The 16,072-nt window shown below is 48.0% G+C and overlaps 1 protein-coding gene across 6 annotated transcripts in view; it reads right to left on the bottom strand.

Annotated features, from left to right (window-relative positions):
• The window catches only part of Txnrd2 (thioredoxin reductase 2), a 68,449-nt gene that overhangs the window by 12,811 nt on the left and 39,566 nt on the right, over positions 1-16,072 (bottom strand). For all 6 annotated transcript variants that reach the window (XM_013031558.1, XM_013031559.1, XM_013031562.1 and 3 more), the window contains 2 exons: positions 14,902-15,076; positions 533-669 (listed from right to left, as the gene is read on the bottom strand). In XM_013031558.1, the coding sequence (XP_012887012.1) occupies positions 533-669; positions 14,902-15,076 (312 nt within the window). The remainder of the gene's footprint in view (positions 1-532; positions 670-14,901; positions 15,077-16,072) is intronic.

Genomic DNA, 16,072 nt, shown 5'->3' with positions numbered 1-16,072 from the left:
CTAGGATTACAGGTGTGAGCCACCAGCACCCCGCTTAATTTATTCTTTTTGGGGGGGATCCGGTCATGGGGCCTGAACTCTGGGCCTTGGCGCTGTCCCTCAGCTCTTCAGCTCAAGGCTAGCGCTCTACCACTTGAGCCACAGCGCCACTTCCAGCTTTTTTCTTTTTGCTAATGTGGTGCTGAGGAATTGAACCCAGGGCCTCATGCATGCAAGGCAAGCGCTTTACCACTGAGCCACCTTCCCAGCCCCTACTTACAGGGTTTTTAAGGCCATTTTACACCAAACTTCCAGGAAAAGGAATAACATTGGAAAGAGTCAGTTATCACTCCCTCCTTCTCAGAATGTACCCACTAGTCCCTGGGGTTTTGTCTGTGCTTGGTACCTCTGTGAGCAAAGAAAGAACTGTCTCTTTCCCAGGGCAGCAGCTGCTGGAGAAGGTGAACCTCTAGGCATACCTGAAGTAGGTAGGTAAGTGGACAGGATGGGGGGTCATAGCCGCTGGGGCTGAGAGTGTGCAGGGTATACAAACCTCAGCAACATCTCCGATGGCATATATGTGAGGGACAGAGGTGGCCTCCCGGGAGTCTACAAGAATTTTCTGAGTCTCAGGGTTGGTGTTGACTCCAGCCTTTTCTAGATTCAGACCTCTGGTTTCTGGAACTCGCCCTGAAGACAGAAAAGGTTGAAAGATTTTTTCTTTAGCAGTTTTAGCCTAGGGTCCTTTTATTTAAAGCATATCTGATTATGGTACATGCCCATAATCCCAATAGTCAGAAGGCAAAGGTAGGAGCTTCCTAATTTCAAGGCCAGCCTGAGCTACAATAGGATCTTGAAATCCTGTTTCCAAAAAAACAAGAGCTGAGGATGCAGCTGAGTGGTAGCACACTTAGCTAAGCTGTTGTTTTGATCTGTAAGTAAGTAAGTAAGTAGATAAGTAAATATTCCTCAGAGCTGGGTGCAGTTGCTTTTCTTATAGTCTCAACTACTCTTGAGGCAGGAGGCTTAGAGGCCAGCCAGCCAGGGTAATTTAGCCAGACATTGCCTCAAAAAAAAAAAAAAAAAGGAATGGCAACTTAGACACTGACAAACATGAAACACTGAAGTCTGGCCTTGCTGTGGACATGAAATGAACATTTAACAAACATCACAACTAGCACAGTAACATGTGCCATCCTCCGAACACAGGCTTCTCCAATACTGCTTTATGGCAAGTCCCTGCCCAAACAGCGGCTCTGCCGGACATCACACTGCGGGGCACAGCACTTCAGATACTTCCTTGGCCCCTGGGCCTTAAGTGTCCTCCTACAAAGGACACCTAATGGCTTCCTCCCTGACTGGATAAACTGAGAGGAAGTGAGCCATACCTAAGCTGAATCCACAGATAATGTCCAGGCCCTGTGGTCCAGTCTTTTGCCAGGTGGGGCCTGTAAGTCTCTCTCCCATAGAGAATGAACACAGGGTCTCATGGACCCAGACAAAGGCCTAGAGTGGCTCAGGAGCCAGAGCAGCCAACATCCTTTGTGTTCCAACCACCCTTGGTCACAAGTCCTTCTCTGCCCATTCTTATAGGCCCACTTTTCCACATACAACCCTCCTTCCCTTCCTTCCTTCCTTCCTTCCTTCCTTCCTTCCTTCCTTCCTTCCTTCCTTCCTTCCTTCCTTCCTTCCTTCCCTTCCTTCCTTCTAGCTTTGGTTTCTGTAGTACTGGGGTTGGAACTCAGAGTTTCATGCATGTAAGGCAGGCTATGCCCCCAGTCCCATTCCTTGAATTTTCACATATAATTATACATTATTTTATCTGGGTGCTAGTGGCTCACGCCTGTAATCCTAGCTATTCAGGAGGCTGAGATCTGAGGACTGCTGTTCAAAGCAGCCTGGGCAAGAAAGTCCGTGAGATTCTTATCTCCAATTAACTACCAAAAAGCCCCAAATGGAACTGAGGCTCAAAGTGATAGAACACTAACCTTGCGCACAAAAACTCAGGGACAATGCCCAAGTGCCCAGGCCCTGAGTTCAAGCCCCAGAATTGGCAAAAAAAAAAAAAAAAAAGTACATTATTTTACTTCTGACAATACAAAGGATTGAACCTTCCAATCCAGGGTGAGGGACTGAGAACCCCATAAATCAAGATGCTGCAAATGTCTTCTCTTGTCAACTAGGGTGAGGCCCTGGGAAACTGTGGGGCTAGCCTGGATACCAGGTCCCTTTCCTGGCCACAGCCACCCTACTCTCCTCAGGCACCAGGCCCTACCCCTTTCCCTGAAGCCTCTTCCTTCCCTGCCATGTTTTCTTTGTTCCATTAGGCCCTGAACATAAACAAGGTTCTCCTAGTTGGGCCCTGGGATCCCTGCTGGACCCATTGGCTGGTCAGCCAATAAGGGACCAAGCAAGAATGGGGTTCACACAGAGACTCTTCTGCTGCTCTATTCCCCCAGCCACAGGCCACTGAATGCCAAGAGCCTGAATTTCAGCAAAAGAAGTCCCTAGGCTCCCTAGGCTGATGCATGGGACTTCAGGGATGGATCAGGGCAGGCAAGAGGACACTACAGTGTGTGGAGCAAGATACCTGCCTTGAGGGGGTGGGGCAGAAAGGGGGAGAAGAGGTGAGAGGGACAGAAGTACAAACAAGACTACCCTAAACACACCTGTGACACTTTGGCTTTTTTAAAATTCCTATACATAGTTCAAATATTCAAAAAATAAGTTACATTAACATAGGAAAAGAATGTCTAAAAACCAGGAACCTAAAACTAATTAGCCCAACTGCATGTGAAGTTAATGATGAAGTAATCCTCCCTCAGTGTCTTTAGGACTGAGTCTAGGATTCCCAAGGAATCCACCAACACTCAAATGTTTTATACAAAATACCACAGCATCTGTATACAACCTTACACATGCACTTCTGTATATTTTAAAGCATCGCTAGACTTTGGTAAGAATGCAATGTCAATGCTAGGTAAGTAGTGGTTATTTAAGGAACAATGACAAAAGAAAAGAGTCATGGTCAACACAGTACAATCAAAAAAGAATTTCCACCAGGCACTAGTGGCTCATGCTTGTAATCTAGCTAACTCAAGAGGCTGAGATCAGAGGATCATGGTTTAAAGCCAGTCGGAGCAGGAAAGTCTATATAAGATTCTTATTGCCAATTAACCAGCAGAAGGCTAGAAATGCAGCTAAGGCTCAAGTGGTAACAGTCCTAGCCTTGAGTGGAAAAAGCTGAGACAATGGCCAGGCACTGAGTTCAAGCCCCAGTACCAGCACGCACACACACACACACACACACACACACACACACACCACCACCACCACCACCACCAACAACAACAACAACAAAACTTTAACCATTGTTGATGGAATCCATGGATGTGAAACACTTGGATAAAGAAGGCTGACACATATAGAAGACTATAGAGAGAAAGCCACTTTTGTGTGTGTGTGTGGTAGTGTGGCTTGAACTCAGGGCCTTAAATATGCTAGACAGGTGTTCTAGCACCTGTCATACCATCAGCCTTTTTGACTTATTTTTCATATAGGGTCTCACCTTTTGCCTGAGGCTGGCTTCCCACAGCAATCCTCCAACCTCTGCCTCCTATGTAGCTACAATGACAGACTGTATGCCACCATACATGACTTGTTTTGTTGAGAAGGGGTCTTGCTAACTATTTTTTGGCCAGGCTATTCTGAAACTCTAATCTTCCCAATCTTTGCCTATCCAGTAGCTGGAATTACAGCTGTAAACACCACACCTAGCAAAATCCATGTTTCATAAGGCACCCTTGAGGACTGTATCTTAATATGAGAGTTGCAAATAAGTATGTTACTCAAAGATAATAGCTGCAACCCCATAATGTCAAGTTCAAATTGGAAATTCATGGTTTCTTTTCTAAAACACGGAGCTTTGACCTTTGACTTTTACAAAGGAGATTAAGCAGGAAAAAAACTCTAGATCACTGGGATCTCTAGATGTTTCCCACTGAAAGGATCAGGCTCTGCAGCACTTAGAGAGAGTATAGGATGAGCCTTTGATAGCATAGCCAAGTGTGGTGGTACAAGTCTGTGGTCCTAACTACTGAGGTAGAAGGATCTCAGCTTGAGGTCAACTTAGGCAGAGTTAGCATGAGACCCTGTCTGAAAAACAAACCAGAAGCAAAAGCCATGGGGGTGTGGCTCAAGTAATAGGATGTGAGGTTTCAAATTCAATCACCACTACTGAAATTAATTAATTAAATTTTAAGCCAGGTGCTGGCGGCTCACACCTGTAATTCTAGCTACTCAGGAGGCTGAGATCTGAGGAGTATAGTTCAAAGCCAGCCAAGGCAGGAAAGCCAGTGAGACTCTTTTTTTTTTTTCTTTTGTCTGTCATAGGGCTTTAACTCTGGGCCTGAGGACTGTCCCTCAGGTCTTCAGCTCCAGGCTAGCACTCTACCACTTGAGCCACAGCACCACTTCCGGTTTTTTGGTGGTTTATTGGAGGTAAGAATTCCATGGCTTTTCCTGCCCAGGCTGGCTATGAATTGTGATTCTCAGATCTCAGCCTCCTGAGTAGCTAGGATTATAGGTGTGAGCCACCGGCGCCTGGTGAGACTCTTATCTTCAATTAACCACCAGAAAACTGGAAACAGAGCTATGCTCAAAGTGGTAGAGCACTAGTCTTGAGCAGAAAAGTTCAGGGTTAGCTTCCAGGCCCTAAGTTCAAGCCCCATAACAATGGGCTGGGGGAGTAGGGGAGGTGTCACTTTTTTAAAGAAGGGCACAAGTTGGGCACCAATGGCTCATGCCTGTAATCCAAGTTACTCAGGAGGTTGAGATCTGAGGATCATGGTTCATAGCCAGCCTGGGCAAGAAAGTCTGTGAGACTCTTATCTCCAATAAACCACCAGAAAACCAGAAGTGGTGCTGTGGCTCAAGTGGTAGAGTGCTAGCCTTGAGCTGAAAAGCTGAGGGACAGCGCCCAGGCCCAGAATTCAAGACCTATGACCACCACCACCAACAACAAAAAAGAGTATTACAGGGTGGTTCATTCCACGTGGAAAGGCTGCAGCATGTCCCAAGAGGAAGACGCCATCCAGGGTGCTCACAGGCACTGTGGTTCAGTTCTGATTGTGTATGTATATTTTGGGATGTGGAATATCTTGTTGATTGAGCCCCAGGTGAGCTCAGAAGCTGGCATGTCCCCACACAGCCCTTCTTGGGTGAGACTCACCCCCTCCTGAGCATACCCCCAGCATCCACTAAAGTACTCGCCCCCATTCTGTGCTCCTCCTCTATTCAGGCTTCTTGTGTCATGGTGAGTTCATTTTCTCTCCTGCCAATAGGTTGTCTACATGGCAAGGCCTGAGCCTTGTGTCCCCATCAAGCCAGCCGGCAGTGAGCATTGTGTAAAAGGCGTGCTGATCTAGAACCAGCAGCAAGAATGTGTAGGGTCTCAAGGAGATCCCATGACCCACAAACCAGGCTGCCAGCAATGGTGCTGATCAGGCAGGGCTGGCAGCCTGGTCTGCAGGCTGCTCTATGCTGCAGGCCTCAGCTCGTTCTCTTCAGCATGTCCCCAGTGGCTGCCCAACAAACAGTTCCAGCTTTCACACCTCAGAGCCAAGGGAGGAGCTGGGCTGAGCAGTATCCAAGCCATACCATGCTCATCCTGATGCACAGTTGGCCCACTGTGCTCTCAATGCTTAGTCCCGCATGGGCTTCTAGTCCCTGGTGCCGTCAGGATGGCTGTCCCCATCAGGTTCCATGCTGCTCTAAGCCTGCAGGGAGGGCAGCATATGGACCTTATCATCATCCAGCTGTCAGTGAAGGCCCTTTCGCCTTGCATTCAGAGGAGTGTGGCCTCACTAGGCAGCTCTCAGGCCAGGCTGGTCTCAGCTATGAGGACTCAGGACAATGCCCCGACGACGGCCTGCATCAAAGGCATCCTTCCCACCCCTTGGCAGCTCAGACAAGCCAGGGCTCTGCATGCAATAGCCAGGAAGCGGGTGGCGCCCACCTGAACATCTGGCAGAAGAAGCCCCCATGAAAAGGAAACTTAGTCTCCAGCTGCTACCCTGGAGCAGGAAGTCAAAACACAGAGACTCAGCTAAGCCAAGTTCGCAGGAGGCTGGCTCCAGCCTCTTGGCGCTGTTCAGCCACAAGAACTAGGTGCCAGGCGAGCCGGCACCAGTTAGGATCAACCTAGACTCAAGCAGCTTGAGGCCACATCCGAGAGAGAAGCTAAGGCTGTCAGCAGGGCTGGAGCACACAGGACGGGGCAAGGGCTCCTGTAGACTGGGGGATTGTCCCACAGCTCCCTCCCAAGGCATGCCCAGCTTTCCATCCCCTGCCTCCTGGTAATTGCCTTGTGCTCAAGCTGGAACATCCAAAGCAGTGGCCCTGTCCCCAGTGCTGGCCATACTGTGTCCATACACTCCTGCATACCTAATCCTGGAAGACCAATACTAACACCCACTGTGCCTAACACTCCCTGTGGTTACTATGGTAACTGCAGGTCTTGTGGGTACTGACCAAACCCATACCAAGGTCCTGAAGGAAATATATAGTCAACAGTAATACATTCTGATGAATGTATTGTTAGGCGATTTCATCATTATGTGAACATCATAGTATATTTACACAAATTTAGATGACCATATACTCAAGCTGTATGGTATATACATCTGGTTTGGTCTATTGCTCCTAGGCTAATTGATACAACATGTTACCACACTGAATGCTGTAGGAAACTGTAACACAATAGTATTTGTGTATCTAAATAGGTTTGCTTCCCTTCCACATCACCACAAGGAGATAATGGTTGCTCTATACTGTACAATAGCCAAGGCTTCTGTGCAATAGGAATTGTTTCAATTCCATGATAATCTTATGAGACCATTGTCACAGATTTGGCCCATCATTGATTAAACTATCAGGATGCATCCACTTAAAAGTAATCTCACACCAAGCACTGGTAGCTCACACCTATAATCCTAGCTACTCAGGAGGCTGAGATCTGAGGATAGCGGTTCAAAAGGAGCCCAGGCATAAAGTCCATGACACTCTTATCTCCAATAAACTGCTCAGCAGTGGTGCTGTGGCTCAAGTGGTAAAGGACTGGATAGCACCGAGGCTGTTCAAGCCTTGGGACAAGCAAAAAAAAAAAAAAAGAAGAAGAAGAAAAAGTAATATCAAGAGACAATATAGATATGAAACTAGGGGGTTCTTCATGCTTCATGGTTGACTTTATTTCCCACAATAATTTTAGGACATGCTGAATATGAACACTCAGGAAGTACGTGGAATGTGAGCCAAGTTATCTATGTGAAGAATTTAAATGAATGAATGTGGAGTGGGGGGGGGGAATGAGTACACAAAGTAACAATGTAGCAAAGAGCTTGATCAGCATGTAGCAGGTGGTTTGTCACTGATTCTAGAACAGTGATGAAGGGAGAGAGAGTGCCCAGATGGGCAGTGAAGACTAGCATTGAGAAGGGAAGCTGTGAGTGTCCCACAGTTGATCCCTGGAGCTTGGTCCTGGTGAGCAGAGGCCATCCCTATCCAGTCATCCCACACTGCAGGGCCTTGTCCTAAAGCAGTGACAGGCTATGCCAGCCAGGATAAAGCCCTGGGCCCCCACCTTGGTTCTACCTAGCAAAAGACCTAGGCAGTGGTCCTTGAGGTAGCAGAGTGGCCCCTGTGATCTTGGACACAACTCATGACCTTCTGGAGTTCTGTTTCCTTGTGCTCAGAGCAGGGTCAAATCTCCCTGCAGGTGCTGGGGCCATTCAGGTGTTACAGGCATCTCATTAGGTCAGGCTGGAACCTCAAAGAAGGTAAACAACAGGTCCAAGGTAAAGACTCATGGCCAGTCACATAAGAATGGCTCCAGAGGGCTGGGAAGGTGGCTCAGGGGTAGGGTGCTTGCCTTGCATGCATGAGGCCCTGGGTTTGATTCCTCAGCACCACATAAGCAGAAAAGGCCAGAAGTGGTGCAATGGCTCAAGTGGCAGAGTGCTAGCCTTGAGCTGAAGAGCTGAGGGGCAGCGCCCAGGCCCAGAGTTCAGGCAGCATGACTAACAAAAAAAAAAAAAAAAGAATGGCTCCTGACATTCCAGGCTCTTGCCCAAAGGGACCTACATGGTCCCTTTGCATGCAGACCAACACACCCAAGTCATCCCCTGATCATTTTCCTGTGTCCTTATGCAAATATGAAGGCCACACTACTCAGGCAGTTTGGAGAGGATTGCATGTCTGTCACTCTGTATGCTGCCAACTCCAGGTTTCTTGTGTGGCTCTGACCTCACGGTCTTTGCTCTAGAACATCTAGCAGTTTGTTTGCCAAGTGATGCTGAATGGCTTTCCCTAGGGCAGAACATTTGGTGGATCCCAAATCTCAGCTTCCTGGAAAGGAAACCTGAGGGACTCTGTCTATGTATCAGTTTCATTCCTCAAGGAGAGATTACTAGACTGAATGGCGGGGGCAGTGCATGTCCAAGGATAGCTGACCCTTATGCTCTAGCTTTCCTTGGAGAGAAGGGGACAGCTCACAATCTCTTTCTGGCTGTTTCAATTTGCACTTCTGTGATGACTAGTAAAATGAAGTACTTTCTAGCCATGAGGAAATAACTCTATTTCCTCTTCTGAGAATTGCCAGTTTCACATCTTCATAGGTTTTCTTCTTTTATAAGCACTTCTTCAATAAATTATAAATGATGCTCTATCATATTTTCTGCAAACAATGAACGCGTCAAAATTCCAGGTACAAAGGACTTTGTACTTCTTTCCTCCTCTGATGTGTGGATAGCCAGAAGCAGATGCTCAGGTGATGCTCTGGAATTCAGAACTGCCTACTTCCCCAAGCAGACCATGTGTCCAGCAGTCAGTGTCCCTAAGGTAGGACTGTCCCTCTTCCCCAGTTCCAGAGTCCTGAAGTGGTAGCAAGAATGGGGTCAGTCCCCAAGAACCCTTAGAAATGCCACGGGCTACTACCTCTGGCCCCAAACTGGACCAGCCACAATGCCAGTCCAGGTGATCTTACCCCAAGAAGAGCCAGAGAAAGCCACAGAGGCCAAGAGCCACCCAGAGAGCATCTCTCAGTCATTACAACCTGCTCTGCTGGGTACGGAGAGGCACAGACAGCAGCCACATGCAGCATCTAGTCTCTCTCATTCATGATGGAAAATGAACACAGCCTCCAATTTCATGCCTGCTTGAATCACATGTTCCCACCAGGGAAGGCCAATCCATGAAATGAGGTAAGATTTAAGTGCCAGCAGAAGCAGGCAGGGCGAGTGAGGGGCTGTGAGCCAGGGCCTGAACAAAGCAGACAGAAACACAGTAGGAGGTACAGAATTGCATGGGGCAGTGCTCGCTTTGGTCACCTTGCACGGAACTTCACAAAGGCCAATGTGAACAGCCTGGACAACTGTCTTTAGGGTCACAAAGTCTCAATGGTCTGCAGAGCCAACCATTTCTACAGAGCCTAGTTTATTGCTTTGCTGCCTCAGTGTGGCAACTGGGAAGAGGCAAAGAATGTGCACATCTTCAGAGGCTGGATTTAGAGCCTATGTTTATTTTTATTCATCTTCTGCTCCTTTGTATGTATACTTATGTATTTTGTTGCTGGAGGTTGGCAATCAAGCACTGAGCTACAGGCCCAGCCCCTTCTTCTCTCTGTCTCTCTTTCTCTCTGTGTGTCTCTGTCTCTGTCTCTCTCTCTTATGTTGGGTGTAAGGCTTGAACTCAGGGAATGGATGTTGTCCCTGAGCCTCTTTGTGCTCAAGGCTAGCACTCTACTACTTGAGCCACATCATCATTCTGGTTTTTCAGTGGTTAATTGGAGGTATGAGTCTCACAGGGACTTTTCTGTCTGAGCTGGCTTTGAACTTTGATCCTCAGATCTCAGCATCCTAAGTAGCTAGGATTACAGGTGTGAACCACTGGCACCCCACTTCTTTTTTCTTTCTTGACCCTCCCCTTCCTCTTATTCTGAACAGTCTCTTCTCCAAACCAACTCACAGCTGTGAAGATCACATGGGGGGGGGGGGCAGCAATGCCTGTCAGCTTCTTTCCAAGTCACAGCATCCAGATGTCGGGGCTGAACTCCTGGCCTCCAGGGGGCGCCAGGTCCTGAGCTGCCTCTTCCCTTAACCAAACTCCAAACATTTCCACTTATAAAAATCCCCAGCCTTCTGGGACTCCATTCTGTTTGGGCTCCAGCCCTCTCTTGGCTTCTGAGGAAGAGACATATTCCACAGGCACTTTCGTGCACTATGTCCATAGCTCAGGTGAGAGGGTGGGGTCCTCCAGGATAACCACCATGTAAACTCCAGCAAACAGTGCTGGGCAGAAGAGCTCCAGGATACAGCCTGCCTGGGCCAATGTCTGTCTGCATGACCAGGGCACTGAGGGTTCCATGATGGTTCTTTGGGCACCTCTGCCTCTCTGGCTGTGGAGGTACAGGGCCTCCACTCTCCACAGTGCTGAGGGCCCAGGCTGGCTGGCTGCATTCTCACTGTTTCAGAGGCATAGAAGTAGACTTTCAGCACGCACAGATGGCAACACCAAGTTGTCTAAGACAAAGCCTGAAGAAGAGGAAATGGGCTCAGAAGATGGCCAGGATGAGAATCAAACTGATTCTCCCCTCAGTCTCCACCTGTCACTCTGCCATTCTAAGGTTTCTCCACCCTCTCCAGCATTTAAGATGACAATGGTAGAGTCATGGTTGTCTGGTCTGTGGGGCCCACAGGTGCTGGCTCTTCCCGTGATGGCCAGGGACAAACACATCAGCACTTTTGCCATCTTTCCAAGAGGTCAGAGAACCATCCAGAGAGATCCAGGATGCCAAGAAACTCATTACAATCTCAGCTCCAGCTTTTTCCTAGGCTGGAAACAGGGGGGAAGGGGCCTAACATGTCCCTTCTTCAAAATCAAATCCAAACTCAACTAAGCTAGACATGTCTACACAGGGGGTGGGAGGGTCTGTGGTGATGTCTACCCTGGTCTGGCTCCCCAGACAGTCCCAGAATCAGTTCAGGCCACAACTGGTTAACTTGCTGGGCGAATTGGAGCCCGCGGCGGCCTGTGCAGGCTGACTGTCTTCACTCAGCACTGTAATCGGCACATCTGCAGACAGGAAATCCTCCTCGCTGAGGTTCCCAGTCTATTATCTGAGACACCTGGTGTAGGCGGGTGATTCAGAGACAAACAATGAGGGGGCCCCCTGCACAGCAATTAACTGCTTTAACTGCTAATGTGTTTAATCCACTGCCTAGAGATCAAGGCTGGGCTGAGGAAGAGGCTGAGGCCCCTAGCTTCCCCAGTCTGGATGCTGATGCATTCATGGTCCTCACAGAGTACAGGACACAGGGAGCAGGGAAGGTCCATCACTCAGTCAGTCCGCCATGTGGTACCAGCCCCCTTCTGTGTGCGTGTGGCATTGGAGGAAGCAAGGGCATCCTTCCCTTTTCTGTTTTTAAATACCCTCAAAGCCCAGATTGTTTGGACACAGTAGCTGCTTGGATGGAAAACCCAATCCAGGCAGATGTTAGTGGAGCCAGCGAGGCAGCCCCCAGGGTGTTTTATTTTAACCTCCCGGAGTAGGTCATCCTTTATTGCAAGTAGAAATCATGCTTGGTTAAGGGCTTATCAGGGCAAAGCAGCAGAAAACATTCCCAGTTGTTAAACTGGGAAGTGGCTCCTGAATGTTTACAAAACCTGGCTCAGAGGAGGAGCGCAGTCAGCACATGCCCAAGAGCCCTCCCCACCACCCAGAAGGCGTGCCAGAAACCACTGCCGCCACTGTGCAGCCCTGGGGAAGCAAGGTCAAAGGCCAAGGGCTGCGAAAAGCTCCCACCCCCAGCATCAATCAAACCAGGCAGACTGTCTGGGGGATGCTCTTTTTTTTTTTTCCTGAAAATAGAAAAAAAAAATACAGCAGACTCCCTGTGGGGGAGGTTGGGCATGTATAACATGGCAAATCTTCCTGGCAGAGGCCTCACTTGTATCCTGCCAGACTGCCTGCAAGCTAGGAAGACCTGGGGCTTTCCAAGACAGCCCTCTGCCATCCAATGGTATCTGGCTGCATAGACCACCCTTTAGTCCAAAGGCATTAGCTCAGGGGCTAGCTTGGTGGTACATGCCTATAATCCCAGTACTAAAGAAAGAAGATTGAGTTCAAGGTCAGCTTGAGCTACATAGCAAGATCCAGGCCAACCTGGACTACCTAGCAAGACTCTCTCCAAAATAAAAATTGTTGCGCTTCGGTGGCTCACACCTATAATCTCAGCTACCAATTTTGATGGCACAGGCCCCTCTGGGCCAATTACTGCATACTCACTTCACTGAGAACCAGATGAGCCTCTGCTAAAGAACTAGGTAGCTCTGAGCCCTGGTTTGAGCCCAAAGGCATAGAGGAAATCCTAGAGAACTGAAAATACTGGGAGGAAGCAACGTTGTTCCTGCTGTCCTAGGTTTTCCCATCAGCAGTATACAAGCTGCTAAGAGGCAGTCATATAGAGGTATGCATCCTATTACTTTGACCAGCAAGAGCCTGCAGCCCTCCTTAGGTAGCCCATTCAGTGGCTACAGGGCCTTAGTCTCCCAGCAGGCCTGAGACCAAGCAGCATCTGGGATCACTGCTCTTCCATTGATCTCCAGGATGTCCTTCCCCAGCCTTCCACATGCAGACACAGGCTCTGGGCAGGGGTCTCCCTAGGCTGTATCCATCCTTCCTCTCAGGGGTCCCAGATGAGCAAGCCATGTGTCTGGCAATGGGCTATTATACACAGCCCACTAGAAGTATCAGAAATCATGAACAGCCTGATCAGAATTTAACCCCCCCTCTCTCTTCTTATGCTAGGAATAGAACCCAGAGCCTAAGTAACTGCTCATGACTAAACTACACCTCCAGTCCTCTGTCTTTTTTTTTTTTTTGCTAGTCCTGGGACTTGAACTCAGGGCCTGGGCACTGTCTCTGAGCTGCTGTTGCTCAAGGCTAGTACTCTACCTCTTGAGCCACAGTACCACTTCTGGCTTTTTCTGTTATGTGATACTGAGGAATTGAACCTAGGGCTTCATGCATGCTAGGCAAGTACTCTACCACTAAACCACATTATCAGCTCCTCTGTCATTTTTATAAGTTAAAAACAGTTCACTTGTTGATAGCTTGTTTATAGCAACACAATTTACAACAGCCAAAAGATGGAAGCAACCCAAATGTCCATCAGCAGGTGAATGGATAAACAGAATTATTCAGCCTTAAAAAAGGAAGGAAATTCTAGCTGGTGGCTCATGCCTATAATCCTAGCTACACAGGAGGTTGAGATGTGAGGATGGAGGCTTGAAGCTAGCCCAGGGGGACAAATCTCAGAGATCCTTATTTCCAATTAACCAGCAAAAAAAAAAAACAAAAAAACAAAAAAAACCCCACCAGAAATGGAGGTAAGACTCAAATAGTACAGTACCAGCTTTGAGTGAAAAAGTCAAGCAAGAGCTCAAGGCCCTGAGTTCATACACACACACACACACACACACACACACACACACACACGCGTACACACACGCACACACACACACACACACACACACACACACACGCATGCACGAGCAAGAAAATTCTACAACATGGAGAAAACTTGACACAAAAAGACAAATGCTGTATGAGTTGATTCACAGAAGAAGTTGGAGTCACCAGATTCCTAGAAATGGGAAGTAGGATGGGGCAGGACGCCCATACAATGAAGACTTTCAGTGTTGGATGATGAGCTCTGGAGATGAATGGATGCTATGGTGCACAATCATGTACATATACTTAGTGTCACTGAGATGTACACTTAATGGTTCAAATGGCTAATTTTATTTTTTTATTTTGTCAATTGTGTTACATGAATTCAGGGCCTGAGCTCTGTCCCTGAGCTTTTTCACTCAAGCTAGCACTCTACCACTTTGAGCCACAGCGCCACTACTAGTTTTCTGATAGTTAATTAGAAATAAGAGTCTCACAGACTTTTCTGCCCCAGGCTGGCTTTGAACCATTACCCTCAGATCTCAGCCTCCTGAGTAGCTAACATTACAGGCATGAACCATCAGCACCGGGCTTATGCTACTCAAAATTTGATTTTTGGGGGAGTCGTTTGTGGGGTGTAAACTCAGGCCTGGGTGCTATCCCTGAGTTCTTTTTGCTCAAGGCTAGTACTCTACCACTTTGCGACATAGTTCCACTTCTGTTTTTTTGATGGTTAATTGGAGGTAAGAGTCTCATGGACTTTTCCTGCCTGGGCTGGCTTAGAACCACGATCCTTAGATCTCAGCCTCCTGAGTAGCTAGGATTACAGGCGTGAGCTTCTAGCACCCAGCTTATCACGACTTTTAAAACTTAAAAAATGTCTACCATTTTGTGTGAAAAATAACTAGCTTGAAGTAATAATACAAAATGTCTAATGTGTTAAAGGAAAAAAAAACACATCAAGGCATAAGCCTTAGGGAAATTTGAGGATTTATGCGCTGATGCCTTTTTTGGGGGGACTGAACTCAGCCTTGTGTCATCAGGTAGGTGCTGTATCATTTAAGCAACATCCCCAGCATGACACCTTAATGCACAAGCTATCACGGGATGGGGAAAGCAGAAGGCCCCATTTGTCTTTCCTAAAGAATAACACCCAGCTGATACCATCTGTCACTTCTCTTGTTTGTGTTTTCAGAATATCACATGGCAATGGAGGAAGAAACAAGAGGCACAATGTGCTGGAGATGTCCAGCTATGGGTCCTGTGCCCAATGAGCTTCACCCCCAGAAGACTTGCCTGGGAGGTAGCTGAGGCGGGCAGCCAGCCCCCAGAAAGGAAGGATGGGTCTGTAGACTCTGGAGGTTTGTGGGCCTCTAGGAACTACAGCCAGTGAATTAAGCTCATTACACCCTTACCTATGGCCCAGAGGACAGTGTCGAAGGTGTCCATGGCCTCCTTTCCAGAGATGCGATCCTCCCAGGTGGCCTGGAGCTTGCCGTCAGGAAGCCTCTGTACATGGGTTGGGATGCAACCCTTCAGGAACCGAGTGCCATGGGACTCCATGTGCTCTGTGACCAAAGATGCCATTTGCTGCAAAGCACAGGAGGACATAAGGTGAGGATGGATGGCAGGCATGGGAGAAAGGTCTTAGCCTTGCCTTGCTTTCCAAGGCCCTGGCAGATGTCCAAGGGAGAAAAAGGTAGGTGTTCACCAGTCCTGTCTCTCCGTTCTCTCACTTCTGGTGGTCCTGGGGACTGCACCATGAAAAATTTTGGCCTATTCCCAACCCCAAATCCTCCGATACTGATACCTTGAGGCTGTAGGCTTTTCCTTAGATGCCAATTAAGGTTTCACTAAAATCAAAAGTAGCTAGGTGCTGGTGGCTCACACCTATAATCCTAGCTATTCAGGAGACTGAGATCTGAGGTTTGCAGTTCAAATCCAGCTTGGGCAGGAAAAGTCCCTGTGAGATTCTTATTTGAAATTAACCATCAAAAAAACCCAAACTGGAAATAGAGCTGTGGCTCAAAGTATAGAGCACTAGCCTTGAGCAAAAGATCTCAGAGACAGTGCCCAGTCCCTGATTTCAAGCTCCATGACTGAAAATTAAATAAATAAATAAGCAAGTAAGCAGGAAGCACTGAATCCTGGGGACTCTGACCTGGCCCCAAACAGACAGCCCTCTACTCCCCACATGACCACTAAGAAGTGTGAACAATTGGAGCTGAAACATTTGGCAGGACTTAGCTCCCCATAAATATAGAGAGTGAAGAAAATACTTGGTCCTCCCAGTGTGGCTGCTGCCGCCACACTGTGTGGAGCCTGAACAAGCCAACAGTGAGATGACCCACAGCTGCTTCTTCCAGGAGGAAATGAACAAGCACCATATAAAGTGGTGGTGGCTCACGCCTGTAATCCTAGCTACTCAGGAGGCCAAGATCTGAGGATCACGGTTCAAAGCCAACCCAGGCAGGAAAGTCTGTGAGACTCTCATCTCCAATAAACTACTCAGAAAAAGCTGGAAACAGTACTGTGGCTCAAGTGGTAGAGTACAGCCTTGAGCACAAAGAGGTTCAGGGACAGTTC

This window comes from Dipodomys ordii, unplaced genomic scaffold, assembly GCF_000151885.1.
Source record: "Dipodomys ordii isolate 6190 unplaced genomic scaffold, Dord_2.0 Scaffold141, whole genome shotgun sequence".
Taxonomy (NCBI): Eukaryota; Metazoa; Chordata; class Mammalia; order Rodentia; family Heteromyidae; genus Dipodomys; species Dipodomys ordii.
This window is presented reverse-complemented; position numbering and strand designations above follow the sequence as displayed.